The sequence below is a fragment of the Diplodia corticola genome (assembly GCF_001883845.1).
Source record: "Diplodia corticola strain CBS 112549 chromosome Unknown scaffold4, whole genome shotgun sequence".
NCBI lineage: Eukaryota > Fungi > Ascomycota > Dothideomycetes > Botryosphaeriales > Botryosphaeriaceae > Diplodia > Diplodia corticola.
The window spans coordinates 143,536-162,252 of NW_017971483.1; the positions used below are offsets into that span (position 1 = coordinate 143,536).

General features: G+C 58.6%; 7 protein-coding genes across 7 annotated transcripts; 4 read left to right on the plus strand and 3 right to left on the minus strand.

The window, feature by feature from the left end:
• Positions 1-4,020: 4,020 nt before the first annotated feature.
• BKCO1_400049 (atp-dependent rna helicase dbp10) lies at positions 4,021-6,762 on the minus strand (the record flags this gene model as incomplete). Its single annotated transcript, XM_020275712.1, has 1 exon — positions 4,021-6,762. One exon carries the CDS (start codon positions 6,760-6,762, stop codon positions 4,021-4,023), a length of 2,742 nt encoding a protein of 913 aa, XP_020134416.1.
• A 268-nt stretch (positions 6,763-7,030) lies between these two features.
• Positions 7,031-8,004, plus strand: BKCO1_400050 (replication factor a2; the record flags this gene model as incomplete). Its single annotated transcript, XM_020275714.1, has 4 exons — positions 7,031-7,034; positions 7,082-7,194; positions 7,244-7,348; positions 7,399-8,004. 4 exons carry the CDS (start codon positions 7,031-7,033, stop codon positions 8,002-8,004), a joined length of 828 nt encoding a protein of 275 aa, XP_020134373.1.
• Positions 8,005-8,095: 91 nt separating this feature from the next.
• BKCO1_400051 (uncharacterized protein) lies at positions 8,096-8,851 on the minus strand (the record flags this gene model as incomplete). The annotated part of the gene is made up of 5 exons (XM_020275715.1): positions 8,096-8,182; positions 8,231-8,376; positions 8,431-8,526; positions 8,588-8,694; positions 8,757-8,851. 5 exons carry the CDS (start codon positions 8,849-8,851, stop codon positions 8,096-8,098), a joined length of 531 nt encoding a protein of 176 aa, XP_020134372.1.
• Positions 8,852-9,097: 246 nt separating this feature from the next.
• On the plus strand, positions 9,098-10,198 carry BKCO1_400052 (cia30 family protein; the record flags this gene model as incomplete). The annotated part of the gene is made up of 6 exons (XM_020275716.1): positions 9,098-9,135; positions 9,194-9,254; positions 9,310-9,478; positions 9,537-9,780; positions 9,834-10,002; positions 10,058-10,198. The coding sequence occupies 6 exons, from the start codon at positions 9,098-9,100 to the stop codon at positions 10,196-10,198; spliced, it is 822 nt and encodes a 273-aa protein (XP_020134375.1).
• Positions 10,199-11,881: 1,683 nt separating this feature from the next.
• BKCO1_400053 (mfs multidrug transporter) lies at positions 11,882-14,408 on the plus strand (the record flags this gene model as incomplete). The annotated part of the gene is made up of 6 exons (XM_020275717.1): positions 11,882-12,176; positions 12,249-12,349; positions 12,434-12,657; positions 12,942-13,740; positions 13,817-13,832; positions 13,981-14,408. The coding sequence occupies 6 exons, from the start codon at positions 11,882-11,884 to the stop codon at positions 14,406-14,408; spliced, it is 1,863 nt and encodes a 620-aa protein (XP_020134374.1).
• Positions 14,409-15,015: 607 nt separating this feature from the next.
• On the plus strand, positions 15,016-16,168 carry BKCO1_400054 (glucan-beta-glucosidase; the record flags this gene model as incomplete). The annotated part of the gene is made up of 4 exons (XM_020275718.1): positions 15,016-15,281; positions 15,366-15,793; positions 15,861-15,948; positions 16,027-16,168. 4 exons carry the CDS (start codon positions 15,016-15,018, stop codon positions 16,166-16,168), a joined length of 924 nt encoding a protein of 307 aa, XP_020134377.1.
• Positions 16,169-16,941: 773 nt separating this feature from the next.
• BKCO1_400055 (wd repeat-containing protein) lies at positions 16,942-18,656 on the minus strand (the record flags this gene model as incomplete). Its single annotated transcript, XM_020275719.1, has 3 exons — positions 16,942-17,264; positions 17,325-18,150; positions 18,204-18,656. The coding sequence occupies 3 exons, from the start codon at positions 18,654-18,656 to the stop codon at positions 16,942-16,944; spliced, it is 1,602 nt and encodes a 533-aa protein (XP_020134376.1).
• Positions 18,657-18,717: the final 61 nt, after the last annotated feature.

The window sequence follows — 18,717 nt, forward strand, 5'->3', positions numbered from 1 at the left end:
GGATGTCTTGGAGGCTGGCCGGCAGTAGCACGAGGAGAGAGCTGGGAAAAAGGACACACAGGCATGCACGCTGCAGGAGGCTTGGGCGAGCAATACCTGCAGATGACGACACCCGGGGGATTGAGGCGGCGGCGGCGGGACCCGCGTGGTCTGGGTGCAGTGGGAGGGCAGCCAGCGGGGGAGGCCAGGCCAAGCAGAAAAACGAAAGGGCGCCGTGTGGTCTCGGAGGGAAGCTCGCTGCTGTCGTCGGCGGAGTGGGGCCTGGGGCGCGCTTGAAGCAACCGGGCAAGGCGGCGCGCTCTCGAGACCCTGTGCTTGTGGTGATCATGGCAATAAGAAAGATCGGCCTCCTGGGCGCTCTGCGGATTAGGGACTCAGATCTCCCATTCCAGATCCCTGTTGACACCTGCATAATTGGACGGCGGCTTTGGCACGGGGCCGTCTGCCGGGTCGGTTGATGGCCGTGGGCTGGTGCATTGCGGCGCGGCGCGAGCGCATGGTTGACAGGCCCTAGCTGATCGGCGACGTCGACCAAGGGCCCAATTGATGCCTGCTGCGGCCGCCGCGGGGAGGTGTGCTGACGGCGCGGCGCTGCTCACCGCGAGCCTGCCAGCTGCCAGCTGCGAGCTGCCAAACCCATGGCCCCTCTCGAGGGGGCGTGCCCGGCGTGTTCCTTTTGCACACCTCGCGGGCGTGGCTGCCGTGCCCGCGCCCCCATTGGCCCCGCGCCGCGCAGCCTGCTCTCCTTCTGTTTGGGGCCCAGCTTCTTTCTCCACGCGGCAGATCTCGGTCCAGCGCTCTCGCGCCCTGGTGCTCTCACGCTGGCGCACACTGGCGCACACTGGCGCACACTGGCTGGCACCTGGCGGGCGAGGGCTGCCGCCGGCGGCCCCACCGCGAGGGCGAGCGCCTGCAGCCACCAGGTGCCAGGGCCACCATCCTAACAGCGGATGAGGCTGCGCGCCGCGAGGTGACGATTCAGCTCGCGCTCGCTGGCGGCGATGAAGAAGGAAGTGGCACTGCTGCACCCATGCCCGCAACGGCTGCTAGCCGCTTCCGTGCTGGCTGGCGGATCGGTTCTGGGAAGAAGGTGCGTGCCCGCTGCCGCCGTCCGCCGTCCTGACGGCGGGCAGGCGCAGTGAGGGTAAGGCTGCGCTCCAGTGCCAGCCCACGCCCGTCCACGCCCGTCCACGCCCGTCCACGCCCGTCCGCGCCCACCCACGTCGCATGCAGCCCTCAGATGACCGGCCGGTCGCCAATATAGTAACCGTTCATTTCGACGCAGCGATCCTTCCACTCCTCCTTGTGCCCGCCGCCCGCGACCTGCCCGCCCATGCCCGCACGCAGTCCACACCAGCGCCCGGCATGACTCTCTAGGCGCATGTGATCTTCGCAGCAATGCGCGCCATTGCTTTTTCTCCGCTGCGCTGCCATGGCCGCCAGCCGTGACGGCGCCGCGCCACCACGCGGCAGCGGTGCCAGCAGCCAGCAGCGGCGCTACCGCTGCCATCGCTCGTGTCGCTGTGTTGGTGCCGACGGTCGTTCGGGCGTCCTTCTCGCGTGTCGCGCCGCGCGGAGCGCCGTCGGCAAGGCGGAACGCGACCCTAGCGAAAGGCACAGGGCAGCGCGCGGCGATCGAGCGCTGTTGCGAGCTGAGTCCTGGGGCCCGCCACTCGCCCATCGCGCTGGCCGTGTGTTTGCGCGCGCGACGTCCGGGCCCCAGCCTGGCGTCGCTCACGGAAATCCGCCGGGATCGCGCACCTTAATTTGCATGCCCAATCGGGAGGCACAGCCAGCCAGCCAGAGAGAAAAAAAAAAAGCCGTGCCCAAAACTGCACGGCATTGACCGCCAAGACATCGCTGGCGTAGCGCGTGCAGCTGGCCCTGGTCCCTGTGCAGTGGTAGCCGAAATGTCGAGCATGAGCACGCCAGCAGACGCCGCGCCCTCACACCTCATCCGCGGCCGGTCGTATCGTGAGGTAGCCGCGTAGAGGTAGCATGGCAGCGTGCGGGCAGCGTGGACGGCGACGCCATGCGTGCTCTGAACCCAGGCCTGTGACGTGCATCCGACCCTGGGCGGCTTCGGCAGCTTATTTGTATTGTCAATAATGTGCCGACGGCGGCGGTGCCTGCACGCACCTAGGCCAGAAGAGAAACAGATGCGCTCCCACGCCTCGCCGGGTCCACATACCCGAAAGTCCCTGGGCCGGTTGCAACACCAGCCATATGTACGTGCGCATCCTCGCGCCGTACGTCCCTGACGCCAACGCCGGCGCCTGTGGCTCCAGCCGACGATCGGGGCCAGTTTTACGCTCCTCCCAAACGCTCAGTAATACAATACTTGGCCGCCGCTCCCAGGGCCTCGTCGCCGGGTACTCAATGAGACAATAATGTACCGCTGTTGCCTGCCGCAAAGCGCAGCATGTCCCAGCATGTCCCAGCATGTCCCAGCATGTCCCAGCATGTCCCAGCATGTCCCAGCATGTCCCCACTCAAGGCCCTGCAAACCCGCTCCCAGCTGCCGGCGCCCGCCGCCCGCGCCCTGCCGGCGCCGCAGGCACACGCACCCGCAGCAGCAGCAGCAGCCAGTCCTGGCGCGTCTGGCGATTCATCTTCCCAGAGCTTTGTTTCTCCTGCCCATGGGCTCGATTGCGCAAAGACCACGACCCTGGCCGCGCTTGCGGCTGATCCGCTCCGCTTGCCCGTAGTTCGGCGGGCCTGTGGTCAGATCGCAGGGTGCAGCCGGCCGGCAACACTCATGCCCTTGAGAGATGGGGGCGGCCGACCGAGAAAAAAAGCAGGTAGGTGAGGCGCCACCTTCCCCGATCGCGGATCGTGACACCTTGGCCCAGCTTGCGCTTTTTCCCACGGCAAGGGGAAAAATGAAAAATTGTCGAGAAGCATGGACTGCAGGCGTGGGCCTCCGCGCCTCCCGCGCCGTACCCTGCTGCGCCAGCGTGTTGCCGGGGGGGTTTGTGCGTGCGCGCACCTGTGCCGTGGCGAGCACAAAGGACGGAGATGGGGGAGCGTTTTGCTTGTTTGTGGGTTCGGCGTGCATCCAAGATTATGGTGGCGCCCGTTCTGGAAAATTAAGAAGCCAGAGAGGCAAGCCTATTCCAAGTCAATCAAAATGGCTCCTGTGCCTCATCGGCCCTGCTGCAAAATCCGTTCGCTTGCTTCCTACTTTGTCTTACTTCTCGCCCGCCGGAGCCGCAGCTACGGAGAATTCTTTGGGACAGCGTATTTACCTCTGTCCCGGTAGCGAGTCGAGGCGTGCGCGGTGGTTCCTTCGTTTGGATAGCGCGGGACCTGGACGTCGTACGATTCGGCGTCGACGGCGCAGGAGAGCGCGCGCAAGACAGACGTTAGGAAACTTTCCGCAATTCGTCGCGGAACATCCGAAGCCTATAGCCAACGCAAAGGCCCGAAAGGACCCCTACTAAAGCCGCTAAAAGACGACAAGCCTCACCGCGTTTCGGTGGGCCACGAGGCTGCTAAAGCTGAACACCACGTCACCGCCAGCAGTCGAGATTTGCAACGACTTGAGTGGTGGCTTTTCAAACAGCGGAAGCCTTCAGTCATCCAGCCCAACGGCCGTACATGGCGCGCGTGGAGAAACGAGGCGTCGACCTGCAGTTTCGGGCCCGGCTGAATGCTGGTTTTCCCTGCGCTATTCTCGTCCCAATGTCAGCACGCTACACGAACCGTCTAGGGGGGGCAATAGTACGAGGTACGAAGGCACCAGACGTGCAGAGCAAGTACTCTCTGATTGAAATACGGTCCGAATGCTGGTATCAGATTGGGGCATGACAAATGCACCAGATGGCTAAGTCCATAGCTTCTACTTTCGAGCCTTGGCAGCGAACATGGGTGGTGTGCAGCCTTCGTTGCCCTCGGTTGTCGACTATCTATTGGAAGGGAAGTGGAGAGCGGTACCGCAAGAGTGTTGCAACCGGCTGTCCGGGAACCTTTGCGCGTTGGCGCCGTCGCAAGGCGGCCCGGCATCGCTAATCTCCGCAATTAGAACTTTCCTTTCCTTGACGGCCTTGCGTTTTTCGCGCGGCGCTTTTCTTGGATCGCTCTGCTCTTGCGAACGTCCTCGACGCCCTTGAGCTCGCTCTTCCCCTTGCCGTCTGAGAACCGGCCAATGCGCTTCTCCTTAGCTGCCTCTACCCGCTGCTTCCTGTCGTGGTAGTCGTCCCTGTACTTGTCGGCTTCCTTGGGCGCCTTGACCATCTTGTGCTTGAACCTCTTGTTGGGGCCGTGACCGCCGCTAGAAGGCGCCTCAGCCTCACCAGCACGTGGTAGACGGCCGATCTTGTTCGTCTTCTTCCAGTTCTCGAACCGTCCAGCTCGGAAGCTAGCAGCGATCTTCTGCCCGCTTTCGCCACGAACGTATTTTGCTCCCTTCGATCCATCTTCGTCATTTGCTCGTGCAACATACTTCTTGCTCTTCTTGTCCCATCTCATCCCGCGCGCTTTGGAGGCTTCGGCAAAGCCCTTCGACTCGTCCTGGTTGAGATCCATTGTCGCACCTCGTGCCTCTTCGACAAAATTACCACTCCGTCCCTGGTTGTCGTATGATCCAGAGTGGACTCCATAGCCGCGGTCTTCCGCCAAGTTCAGCGTCTTTGGCGTATAGGACATGAAATGTTCTGGATCCTGCCAAGACTCCTTCGAAGTCTTATTGGTCTGGGAATCCGGGAAGGTGATCTCTAGCTCATCCTCCGATGCCGAGTCCATGTCGACATCCACGTCCATGTCTTCAAACTCATCGTCCTCTTCGCCATCCCGTGCCGCGTTGGGGGTATCAGTCAAGCCTGAAATGCTCTTGTCATTCCAGGCCTTCTTGACCTCTTCCTGCTGGCGACGTCGCGGGTCGACCTTTTCCCTCCTCTTGCGCATCATTTCAGATGCCTCGTCACCCACACCGCGCTTACCAATCTCGAAAATGGTCTCTTGAGGGCGGAATCCACTGATGCGCGCCAGCATTTTCTCTCTCTCCACCTCAGCCTTGTCCACGTCATCGTTGAAGAGCATGTTCAGCTCGGAAACTGCGTCAGAAGCCAGGATGTCCTTGGCCCGCTTGGCGCTTTGCGATGATGCCGAATTACGCGTCCTCATGTAAAGCTTCTCGCCCTTGGCGGCCACAATGCGCAGGTTGCCCAAGTCTTCGTCCTCGTCCAGTAATTTGTTGATCCACTCGCACGCGCGAGCTAGCTTGTCCCTCACAAATCCGCCGACAACCACATCGTTGGCGAAGCTAAAGTTTTCATCCGTTCTGCCCAAGATCATCTTCCGACTGAGAAAGAGCTGCAGATCCAGGAGATATGGCATGTCTGAATCCCTCACCAGGTTGTAGCTCCATCCTTTCTTTCCTGCTCTTGCTGTTCTACCGACACGATGAACGAAAATCTTCGGCTGAGCTGGGAAATCGAAATTGATGACATTCGCAAGGATGGGAATATCGATACCACGGGCAGCCACATCGGTGACAACAAGGATGTTACTCATCCCGGTCCGGAATGCATGAACCTGCATCTTACGAGCAGTTTGGTCCAACGAGCCGTAGACGTAGGTAACAGCGTATCCAGCAGCGCGAAGGAGCCCTGCCAAATACTCGACGTGATGTTTAGTAGCCGCAAAGACAATAGTAGAATGTTCCGTGGGAGAGTCCTTTGCGTTGTTGGTGCTGTCAGAATCCCTCTTGCGCTTTTTGTTCTTGGGATCGGCCTTCTTTTGTTTGGCCCTGATGGAGGCCTCGGTCTCTCCGGTGGGCATTTTGATGATGTCCTGCAAGATGTGCAGCAGAGCACCCTCCTTGTCGGCACTCTTCACCGTGAAAAATGCGCTTTCGAGGTCAGGTGAAACCTTGCTTTCGGCGTCAAGGCGTACAAGTTTCGGTTCTTGAAGGCCAGCCCTGGCGAACTCGACGAGGGATTTCGGAAGAGTAGCCGAGAAGAGGAGAGTCTGTCGGTTGGGAGGGAGGGCGTAGAGGATTTCAGTCAACTGGGTAGCAAAGCCCATTTCGAACAGCCGATCAGCCTCGTCGAACACCATGTAACGGATTGTGGACAAATCAAGGTCCATTTCAACTTTGAGATGCAGAAAGCGACCGGGAGTTGCAATGATGATATCCGGGTTCGTGTTCATATCGGAAAATTGGTCCTCCAGGCTATCACCACCCACGAGAAGTACAGTCCTCAGGTCCGTACCACGGCCGAACTCTTTGACGACCTTTAGAGTCTGAAGTGCAAGTTCACGCGACGGCGACATGATGATGGCCCTCGCGCCAACCTTTGCGCTATGGGCTTTCAGCTTCTCGATCATGGGGATGACGAAGGCAGCGGTCTTTCCGGAACCAGTCCGAGCCATGCCAACAACATCTTGCCCGTCCAATACAAGCGGAACAGTCTTTCTTTGGATAGGGGTCGGCACTGAGAAGCCCTTGCGGGTAATTGCCTTGAGCAAGTTCGTGGACAGACCCATGGCTTGAAAACCACCGCCTTTCTTCACGGTTCTCCCCTTCAGGTTGGACGACTTGCGGTTCGCCGCACTCAGCTGATCTGCGATGAAAACATCATCATCGCTGTCTCCGCCATCCTCTCCGCCAATGTTCAACTCTGCGCCGATGTCAAGGGTCGCATTCTTGCGACTTTTTCTCGGTGCGACCGGTTCGTCTTCGCTGTCGCCGGCAAGCAGGGCTTTCGAGATATCGAATTCGTTTTCGGACAGCGCCGGGGAGACGTCGCGGTGCGGCATGTTGTCGACGTTTGTCGTGTGTTGTCAGCCGGCTCGTGGTGCGCGGCGGGTGTCGATGGCAAAGGGTGCCGGCATGAGGCAATAGAAAATAATTTGGGGCCCGGTCTTGGCGCCGCTTTACTCGCGACATACCGGCTTATCGATAAGGGGGCGCGCGCACCTGACAGCGGGGCGTTCGTCGCGTCGCGTCTTTGCGCGTCACCCGAAATCACCGCCGCTGCCTCGCCGCCCGAGAATCCAACAACATTTTCCGCCACCCAACGCAACCATGTGTCAGTGTACCTCGATGTCTGGAATGGACTTAGCTTATGCCATGCAGCAGAGTACGGTAACTATGGCGATTACTCGACGACGTCGTATGGCGGCCAAGGCGGTGCTGGCGGAGGTGGCTTCATGGTGGACAGTAGCCAGAGCCCTGGAAGCGCGGCAAAGGTACAAGGCCTGTTCGCAACTTCTTCCACATGACTGATGTTCAATTCAGGGAGTCTGGAAAGATACCTTAAGGCCTGTCACCATCAAGCAGATCAACGATGCCGTCAACACACAGGAGTCCGACTTCAGCATTGACGGGGCCGAGATAGCACAGGTATAGATGACGAGCCGTGGGATGACAGGCCTGTTGCTAAGCAGACATAGATCACCTTCGTCGGCCAGATTCGCAACATCTCGAACCAGGCGGTCAACATCGTCTTCAAGCTTGATGACGGCACGGGCATGACAGAGGTCAAGCTATGGATCGATGCCGACGCTCCGAATCCTCTCGAACCCGCCGACGGCTCGAAGCCCACCCTCGTCGAAAATGCCTATGCTCGCGTCTGGGGCAAGCTGAAGTCGGCTGGCAACAAGAGAAATGTCGTCGCGCACATCATTCGCCCTATAAACGACTATAACGAGATCTCCTACCACCTCCTCGAGGCTACCGCTGTGCACCTGCACTTCACACGAGGGCCTCTTAACGCTGACGCGAGTAAGCCTGCCGCTGCCAACGGTGGCGATGTGCCAATGGGCGGCTACTCAGATGCCAAAAGAGGAGCACCGGCCCACCTCAGTGATGGGGCAAAGAAGGTCTGGAACGCTCTGCGGGTCTCGCCGCAAGGTAATGACGGCCTTCAGATGCATGCGATTGCGGTGCAGACAGGAATGACCTTGGCGGATGTTGCCACGGCAGGCGACGAGCTGCTTAGCGCAGGCACGATCTACTCGACAGTGGATGATACCACCTGGGCGCTGCTTGACGTCTGATGGCAATCATGGCTTATTGGCGCTACGGGAAGGCTGAGACGGACTTCATGGGGTTGCAAAAGGATAATGATTCGAGTACCTCGCAAGCCATTCATCTGCTTGACTGGCTTGATTTTGCGTTGGTGGAGAGGAACAATACACAGGCTGCAACGATGGCCGTTGCCACCACGGTAAAGACCTGGTTGTGGTCAGCGCAAAGCGGAGGGTTATTAAGCACATGACTTACCATTTGAGTCTTCCACCCTGACTGCACAAGAGCACTTCTTCGGCTGTAGCGCGTGACTGTTTGAATGTACGTTGTCAGACCAGAGACAAGGCATGCAAGAGAGAGCAGCCAGAATACGATGCCGAAAGGCAGAGCCATGCGTCGCTCTGCGCATGTCAGCGTGCGCCTTGTTTTGTCTCGACAACTGTCACGAAACTCACCGAGGTCACTGGGCTGGGCTTTGAGATGAAACGAGATGACGATGGCGATGGAGACTATGGCCATATATATGGAGAGACGCAGCCATGACAAGAAAGCTGTCGCGAGCGATGCAGTGTCAGGGAGAGGGCAAATACAGCGGACGGCGGGAAGACGCACTTCGCTCGTTCGCACAGTGATCCCGCGCGTCGGAGGCGTTGTTGGCAAAAAGCAAGGGACCGCATAAGGGGCGCTCGGTGAACACACAGCGGTTGTACCCGTTGTCTCTGGTGGTTGCGGTCAGACCGACATTTGCTCGCGCGATGGCCGGGCGATGCAGAGCACTCACTGGTTCACGATGACCGGCTTCGTCGGCACGATTGTGTAGACCGGGTTGTACGGATCGTGGAAGAACTGCTCGTCAGCCGGCGTGCAAGTGGCCATGGTGTGCAGAGGCGAGAGAGGACGGACAGCGGAGCATGTGTTTGTGTTGGTTGTTGGACAGCGAGCTCACCTCTCGCTGCGGCTCGCGCTCTGGCCTTCGGGCTGGGTCTCGTGCGTCATGACGCACTAGCGAGTAATGAAGCTTCCCGAGTCCTCCGCGAAACGAACGAAACCCAAACCTAAAGATGGCCCCTTTCTCGTTCTTCTCCCCGTGTCCCAAACATTCTCCACGCAGATCAGTACACAATGGCGCTTGAGACGTGCAACTTGTTTGGTGGCAGCCTGTCAGGCTCTCCCGTCCCGCTCGCGCTCGGGACAACAACGCTAACGCCCTCGAAACAGAGTCTGGAACACGGCCGATTGGACGTCTTCGGATGATCGTGTCCGCGGCGGCAAGTCGCACGTATGTCCTCCGCCATAAGCCGGACGATAAGGGATAGGCTGACACTAGGCCCAAGTCTTATTTCGACATCTCCGAAACGAAGCCTGTGGCCCGCTTCTACGGCAACCTCGATATAAAGACTCTCGGCGGTGCCGGCTTTGCAAGCCAACGCACAACCGGCGAGAATCGCTCGTGGAACATCGACGGCTACGATGGCATCCAGATCGAGATCGCAGAGTCTGACGGTATGCCGCTGCAATTGACGGAAGAGTTACGGGGACCGCGGCTGACCAAGTGCACCAGCCAAGAAGTACACGTTCAATATCAAAAACGAACTTCTGCCGCCGGATCCCGATACTGGCCGAGAGCAGTCTACCATCTCGTATGAGTACGACTTTGTCGCTCCGCCAACCAACATGACGGGGGCAACCTCCACCGTCTTCGTTCCCTGGGAAGACTTCAAGGCTACATACAGAGGACGCGAGGACCCCGATGCCCCTCCTATCGATCTCACAGACATCAAGAGGTTTAGCGTCATGACGAGAAGGTTTGATTTTCAATTCTCAATTCTCTGGTCCATCGTTGTTAATGTTCTCGTAGCTTCTTTGGCAACCAAGAGGGCAATTTCTCGTTGTCCATCAAGTCCATCTCAGCTGCTCGCAACTGCTCGAAGGACAAGGAAGTAATTGTTTTGGAAAGCAAGAACGTTCAGCCCGGTGACGTTGAGAAAGGGGTGCTTGCTGGACAGCTCCAGGAGATGCAGGCCCGTGTGCGTATTAGTCCTTGTCGGCTTTGAACTGTAGCTAACGTAACCTCCAACAAAGGCCGTCGACTCTCCAGCCACGCGCCGGCTGCCACCCATGTCAAAGGTCATGTACGGCGCCCTGGCTGCGCTCCTGGGCATCTGGGTGCTATACCCTGGCACCCCTCACTTTGGTTGCCATTCGAAGGCCGTCGGTCCCTAAGGAGTAGCTTTGTGAGTAGCCGGTCAATGAAAATAATTCCAAATCACAAATGATCGTCTTCGTATGGCTGCCCAGTGGCAAGGGTGCAGCAGCTCAGCAAGGAGCCGTGCAGGCAGGCGGCCAAGACGTCATAGACAAGCAATGACTGCCAATCAAAACGCGAAAGCGGGTTCTGATAGGTCACCAAAGCGCCACAAGAAGGGATCATGATCCTCACATGGCTCGTGGGAGAAAATCTACGGGCTCGCGTGCAGAAGTTCTGGGGAACCGATTCGGGCACGAGTGCATGATCGGATGTGCAGCATATGTCCGAATACAGCCGTGAGAAAGCCATCCTTTCTGCTTACGACGGTGGGTGCGGCCCGTCAGCAGAGCCGCCTACCGTGGGGTCGGGACAGGGAGGATCGCGGCGAAACATTTGTCCAGCAATCAAGTCGACGGGCTTTGTGAAGTTCAGCTCGCCCAGGCCATGAAGAGAGTCGGAGTGCAGCAGGCGGCAAGTGCTCGCCGAGAGGATGGTCATTATTGGGGCCATGCCTGTGCCGAGGTCCACACCCAGCGTCGTACAATCACATAATCACCCAGCAGACGCCATGACTGCTGCAACAGGGGCAGCAGAGTGCAGAGCGCAGCACGTAAGGCGTCCATCGGGCTGATCACCAGGCATGCGGGCTGGACGCATGCTCCACGTTGGACGACCCACGCACCCACGCATCCACGGCGCCACAGGGCCTTCTGGGGCTTCAGGCCAGCAACAAGAAATTGCCGAGGCAGCCCTGTCCGTGCTGAATCTCGGGAGCTTGGCCTGGGGAGGGTGGGAGGCTGCCGGAAGGAGCGTCGGTGTGGTTCGTCGGGATCATCGCAGTCGAATCTTTCGCGATCCTGGCCCTCATCCTTGCGGCGATGGCCGCTTTGAGGCCGGCCGTCGACCGGCTGACGCACGCCTGCGTGCCTGTCAACACGCGCCGCTGCACAGCGCGACCGGCATTGCTCGTATCAAACAACCAACAGCACCGCCGGCCCGCCTGCCCAGAGCGTGCTGCCAGCCTGTCCTGTGCCTGCGCAATCGACGGAACGCCAGGGAGGCGAACGAGCAGCAAAAGGAAAGAAAGTGGGTGGTGTGGTGTGCATGGCCCCTGCGGAGCGTTCGCGACGTACACGGGTCGACCACTACTGCCGGCTCACCTGTTTTTGCATCATCGCGGGGCCACCGGAGTCCCTGCAGCCCGGAGCTGGGTCCTCTCGAGGCGCAAGCGTTGAGCCCCAGAGGAGAAAAAAAAGGCGGTTGCACGTTGTGGTTACCCTGGCTCCACTCTAATCGCCCGGCGTTACGGACGTACCTGGTATCTGCCAGATAGCAAAGTCCTCTTTTCTTCTTCGCCCTCTGCTGCTGCTCCTCGCGCGGCTTTCTGCTTGCTTGCGCCCCATCCGCCCCCTTGGGCTCTTTGAACCCGGTTCACCTTGGATCTCCGGCGTCGAGGCGTAGCGGTGCTTTTGCCGTCCGCATTATCGTGAACCCCTCAACCACACGTACAGACGCCGCGCGGCATCCCTGCTTGACCACGCCCGTTGCTGGCCTTACAGCTGCTCGTACCCCACCAACTGCCGGCCGCGCTGTGCGAATAAGCAACAAGCGTCAGACTCAAATCGCCCGCGCCAAGTCCGCGCCACGACCATAAGCAAATGGCGGAGCAGAAGAACGCGGCCGTGGCGCTGGCCGTCGACGTCGAGTCTGGCCAGGGCCCCAGGTCGGTGCCGCACTGGAAGCTCGTCGTAGACCAAGCCCTCGTCACCCCCGAGGTGCTGAACTGGAAATACGAAGGCAGTGGAACCGTGGAAGATCCCTTCGTGGTCAAATGGATCGAGCATGACCCCAGAAACCCGATGACCTGGTCAAAGACATACAAGTACTGTCTCAGTGTGACCATGGCGCTGGCCACGCTGGCCGTGGCATTCTGCTCCTCCGCATATTCCGGAGGTAAGCACACCCCGCCGCCGTCTTGGGCGCAGACATGATGGGGCTAACATGGTGGCGTTCCAATTCGGAAAGCGTTGACCAGCTTGGTCATGGAGTTCGGCATGAGTCTGGAAGTCGCCACGTTGGGCATGTCATTCTTCGTCTTGGGCTTCGCTCTGGGTCCGCTTCTCTGGGTAAGCTCGTTCGTGTGAAGGTTTTAGGGAAATGGCGCACGTGGTCAGGGGACTGGACTGACGTGAGACAACCCGTCCCGGCAGGCTCCCTTCAGCGAACTCTATGGTCGCCAGATTCTGTTTATCCTGACTTTCGGGGCGTTTACCTTTTTCAATGCCGGCTCGGCGGGTGCGCAGAACACAGCAACGATCCTGATCCTGCGCTTCTTCGCCGGCTCGTTTGGATCGTCGCCTTTGACAAACGCCGGTGGTGTTATTGCGGATATGTTCAATGCGAAGGACCGTGGCCTTTGCATGAGTATCTTCAGGTACGTCACCTTCTTATTTGGTTGTATGTGAGAGTGCAATGTCCGGGAATCAGCTCAAAGACTGTGCCCAAAGTCTGCTGCAGGTCAAATATTCGCGAAAGCGATGGATTCAAGGTGACTGCTTGACTTTGACTTTGTCTAAGCATTCTCATACAAAACTCTCCAGTTTTTTTTTTTTTGGGAGATTACTTTTTTTTTCCTGCTTCCCGTACCATTGGAGAAAAGAGACCCTGAATATGAATCACGGAATTGTGAACACGATGCTGACTTGAGTAATCGGGCAGCCTTGCACCTTTCATGGGACCTGTTCTCGGACCAATTGTTGGAGGTTTCCTGGGCGAAGCCGAGGGATGGCGTTGGATCGAAGGCCTCATGGCCATCTTCTCCGGGGTATTGTGGATCGCTGGTAGCGTCTGCATGCCCGAGACATATGCTCCCGTCCTCCTGAAGAAGCGTGCCGCGAAACTGTCCCAGATGACCGGCAAGGTCTACCTCAGTCAGGCCGAGATCCGCCAAGGACCAATTTCGCTCAAGGAAGCCCTTTCGACGAGCCTGTCTCGGCCATGGATTCTGCTGTTCAAGGAGCCGATCGTGCTGCTCTTGACCATCTACCTCGGAGTCATCTACGGTACTCTGTACATGCTCTTCGGCGCGTACCCCATCGTGTACCGGATTGAGCGCGGCTGGACTGCCGGCATCGCCGGGCTCCCTTTCATCGGCATCGCGATTGGCATGGTGGGGTCGGTCGTGTACACCATCGTGTTCGACGACAAGCGGTATCGGCGCAACGTGGAAGAGCACGACGGGTATGCGCCTCCTGAGGCTCGTCTTCCGCCCTGCCTGCTCGGCGGCCTCATCCTCCCGCTCGGCCTGTTCTGGTTCGCGTGGACAAACTACCCCTCGATGCCGTGGGCGGCGAGCGTTGCCGCGGGCATCCCCTTTGGCTTCTCGATGGTGCTCATCTTCTTGAGCGTGATGAACTACCTGATCGACTCGTACACGATCTTTGCGGCGTCGGTGCTGGCGGCGAACTCGGTGCTCCGTTCTGTTTTTGGTGCTGCGTTCCCGCTCTTCACGAAGCAGGTGAGACTCTTTTCCCCGTCGCTGCGGGACGGTTTTGTTCTCCGGAGGTATATCTTGGGCTAACCGAGCATGGTAGATGTATGCCAACTTAGGTCAGTGATATGGCCTCGCTCTCCCCCTTTTGCGTCAACCGGATATGACGCGCGTTGTGGTGGTCATGTCAAGTCACTGCGTTTTGTGGATACGGTGGCAACGATCATGTAGCGCGTAAATCATGATGATTGCTGACATGGATGATAGGGATTCACTGGGCGTCAACTGTCCCCGCGTTCTTGGCGCTTGCGTGTCTACCGTTCCCCTTCCTCTTCTACAAGTACGGCGGCTCGATCCGGATGAAGTGCAAGTACGCGGCAGAGGCGGACGCTTTCATGAGGAGCCTGCGCGAGTCGGCGGAGCCCGTCACGGGGCCCTCGTCCGAGGCGGCGCCATCGAGCAGGGGAGAGGAGGTGGAGGATGAGAAGGAGGCCGCGGAGACGGGCAGTGGTGAGGGAGAAGAGGAGCCAAGATTCGCGAGGATCAAGACGGGCCACTCGGTGGCGACGCATAGGGAGGTGCCGCAGTACGAGGAGAGCCCGTTCGAGATTGACCGGGTGCACACGCGGGAAAGCTTCCGCTCGCACAGATCAAAGGCGGAGAGCTTGGCGCGGAAGGTGAGCAGGAGGAAATGAGAGCGATCCCGGGCGGTTCGAGATTCACGATGGATGGTTTGATCCAGGCGTCCCAGGCGGGGAAGCGTCGCACATCAGCTGGCGGCCGTCTCTTGGTCCATTCGCGGGGGTGGAGCTTTTTTTGTAAGCCCGCTCGAGGGGGTGGGCTCTTCTTGTAAGCTCGCTCGAGGGGGTGAGCTCGGAAAGGGCAGGGCAGCAGTCTGTCTGGGCGTCGTATACGCGTAATGTGCATCGAGTAATGGGAAATGGACAATACCGGGCGGCGTGCACGGTGGAGAGGAAGCATGGGGCCATAAGGCTGCCGGCCCCTTTTGGGATGGTGATGTGCATGGAGCCAAGCCCCGGATCTGCTTCCAGCTAGCCGCCGACTGGCTGCCGCCGTTTCAGAAGCTCAGCCCAGCAAACAACATCATCCCCGACTCCCCCGTTCTCTCTCGTCTCTCGCTCTCTCTGCCCACCCACGTCATTCTTTCTGGCTGGAGCATTGCACCCGACGTGCCTGTCATTCCCTTCCCAACCCCCATTTATATCCAATCGCCCTTGCTTCACCCGCGACTCTTATACCCGCCCGTCCCCCCAGCAAGCGCCCGACTTCACCGCCGATACCATGCGTCTTTCCACCCTCGCCCCGACCGCTCTGGTCCTCGCCCCCGCCGCCGTGTCGGCCGCTGGCACCCTCGGCTTCTCGCTCGGCACCAAGCTGGCCGACGGCACCTGCAAGTACCAGGCCGACTACGAGAAGGACTTCGACGCCATCGCCGCCAACACGGGCAGCAAGCTCGTGCGCGGCTACTCCGTCTCCGACTGCAACTTCGCCCAGCAGATTCTGCCCGCCGCGAAGGCCAAGGGCTTCCAGGTCGTGCTGGCCGTGTGGTACGTGCGCCCCCTCTATCCGCGACGCGCGGATTAAGCATGTCGCATAAGGTTGTTTGGTGGAGCGCTGACGCAGCCAAACAGGCCCGACGTCGACGAATCGCTCCAGGCCGACAAGAAGGCCCTCAAGCAGTACGCGACCGACGAGTACGCCGACCAGATCTACGCCGTCACCGTCGGCTCCGAGACGCTGTACCGCGGCAACTTCACCGGCGAGGAGCTGCTGGAGAAGATCAACGACGTCCGCACCGTGCTGCCCAAGGGCACCAAGGTCGGCACCGCCGACTCGTGGAACAAGTGGGCCGACGGCACCGGCGACGCCGTCGTCAAGGGCGGCGTCGACCTGATCCTGGCCAACGCCTTCGCCTACTGGCAGGGCGCCGACATCACCAACGCCTCCAAGGTCTACTTCGACGACATGTCCCAGGCCATCGCGCACATCCAGAACGTTGCCGGCGGCCCCGACAAGGCCCCCGAGATCTGGAACGGCGAGACCGGCTGGCCCACCGATGGTGCGTCGCCCATCTCCATTCCTCCCCTTTTTCTACCCGTCCATGGAAACTAATCCGTCCCGTCCAGGTGGTTCCGACTACGAGGCTGCTAAGGCCGGCACCGACAATGCCAAGACCTTCTATCACGAGGCCGTGTGCGGCGCCATCAAGTGGGGGTGAGTACACATGCATCCCTCCCGAGTCCCGACAGCCCTCTATCAGCGCGCCGTCTTTCTAACGCCAAACCACCACAGCCTGAACGCATTCTATTTCGAGCTCACCGACGAGGTCTGGAAGCCCGCGTCCATCGGCGACAACGGCGAGGAGAAGGACGAGACCAAGTGGGGAGCCATGACGGTCGACCGCAAGCCCAAGTTCAGCCTCAAGTGCACTTAAGACTGCTCCAGTAGATGCTCATCCTCTCCTCTGCGTTTAGCGGCGGCCTTTACTCGAGTCTTCTGGGATGAAGGGTGGAAACCCCGATGTCCTGAATTCTTCCTGTTCAGCGCCCTTACCCGGATACCCGTTGATTTAGGATTGTGAATACAAAGACCGAACCATTCTTATTTCCACCTCTAAGCCCCTCTTCTTTTCGATACTCTTGTACTATTGCTCTAGATTTGGTCTTTCTTCCATCTTCTCTGCGCCTGTGTGTGAAATTTCTAGAGAAATGATTCGTCTGCAAAACAAGCAAGTGAATTAAAAGGACCGCTTTGAGATGTCTAGCACTGCCAGCACTTCCCATTTAAATGTGCACCGAATGCTCTTCACTCTGTTTTCACCAATTTTGGGTGAACTGAATTGTGGTCCAATGAAGTGCCCTCACAAAACAAACCTCGATCAACTACCCTCCGTTGACATACCAAGGTGCACAAACAACAGCCAAGCCTACATCAGACCATGGGATATCGAAACACCATCCTTAATTGTACTGCGACTACTAGTCACTAGTCGCTGTAGGAACGAAATTGAGGGCGACCCAACTTCAACAAGAACTTTCACCGAAAACAACTGGACATGATCAGTGATTCACCTGCGTTCCCATCAACATTAATATAGTACGCGCAAGGATCATGGTGCTTAAAAAAAATAAGCAAATGAGAGATGGAGGAACTAAAAGAACCAAGCAGACAACGATTGTTATCCTCGATTTACTTGTATGGATATCATCACAACAACAACCCTGCCTGCATGTCCCAGCGCCAGAGCTTCATCCAGCCATTAGGCACAGGAGCGCGCGGACCCTGTGAAACGACACCATGGCGCGACTCTCCACCGTTGCTCTCATCTGCCGTGTCGGAATCTTCCTCTCTGATGCTGTCAATCGTGTCCGAATCTTCCTCGCTGCTGTCATCATCCATGTCCGAATCTTCATCGGTCTCCGAGCTGTCGCTGATGTCATAATCCTCTTCGGCTGGGAAGTGACGAGATCCGGCCGTCGTGACCAAAAAGTCGGGCCAGATGGGGTTGACGGCAACGGCCGCTATGTGGTCTAAATTGAAGTAAGTACACGCAAACTGGGCCGGGACTGAAAGAGATGTGAACAACATACCATCGTGAGCTTGCCACTCGACATCAGGTCCCGTGAATTCCTCTGAGCGCGCAGTAGGGTTGTGCCAGACACGCACGGCACCATCGCTACCACCGGCGATGACGTGGTGGCCCTGGTCATCGACCATGATGTCGAAGCCATGCCTCTGCTTCGACATGGCGTGACGACCAGTGAGGAAGGATACCTGACGAAGTGCCATGCGCACGTCCAATATGGTGAGCAAGTCCGACATGCGCTCGCATATGTAGAGGTAGTTGCCGTCCGGGCTCCAACGCAGAGTCTGGACGCCGCCGGCGAGATCGGGGCTGCGCATTTCAGACAGGTAATCGACCGACATGACCTCGCCGACGCCAAAATCCTCGTAGAAGCCGATCTTGTTGCCCCAGGTGCCGACGGCGAGTACTCCGCCGTCATAGCGGTAGTCAATGGCCGAGATCTTGCTGCTGAGAGCGTACGGGTTGAGCTTGTTCTTCTTTCTACATTTGTTGTGGGTGTAGAGCTGTTCCACTGGCTTTGAGCTACTCCCTTCGATATCGAACCTCGCTAAGCAGTTGGCGCCGGCGGCGACGAACTGATGGCCGTTCGGCAACACCTTGATACAATCCACCGGGATGTGAAGCACGTCATCTGTATCGTACATGAGAGGATATGAAGCGTATACTTCCGAGTTTGGATCGTTGATGTTGAATAGGCGGATCGGCTCTTCCTTGACAGACGCAAGTACACACATGGTCATCGGATCATCACTGTCGAACAATGGAGCGGCTGCGAAGGCACGGATGGACTCAGGTGATTCGTGAACGCCAATCAGGCGGGACGGCGGCTCCTGCGCTTTTGATCATTTAGACATTCTGGCAAAAAGTGACCGGGGAAACTTACGAACATCAAATGTGTTCGCAGGCACCTATCTTCGCTCAGCTGCAGAACACACTTGCCATCGGGGGACCACGCTGCATCTTTCTGGGCATGGTATGCTCTGTAATTGGGTCCGCTGCGGACCGGGTAAGGAGGGCAAGATTCAATGAGCTGCGGAGGAGTAATGCCGAAGCCAGGAAGGTTAGCCATCGTGTATTCGGACCAGCTTTGCACATTGTTGTCGTGTTGCTCAGCGCCAGCTTGCGTCGCGATCGGCATCCTTGAGTCGAGATCTTCTGCAGCGCTGGTCATCATATTGGCGACAGGGTCAGCTTCAGGGCGAGCATCGGCCGGAAGCATGCTGCCTGGATTGGTATCTTGCTCGGCCGTGGTTGGCGACGCGATCGGAGCAGGATACGCAGGTGCAGCAGACCAGCGCAGTGAGGATGGTGGAGGAAGAGGGCGGCGGAGCGGCATGTGTCGGCGGAAAAGCTCAGGCACCATGACGCGCGGGGTCTTATCGGTATCGCGATAAGCG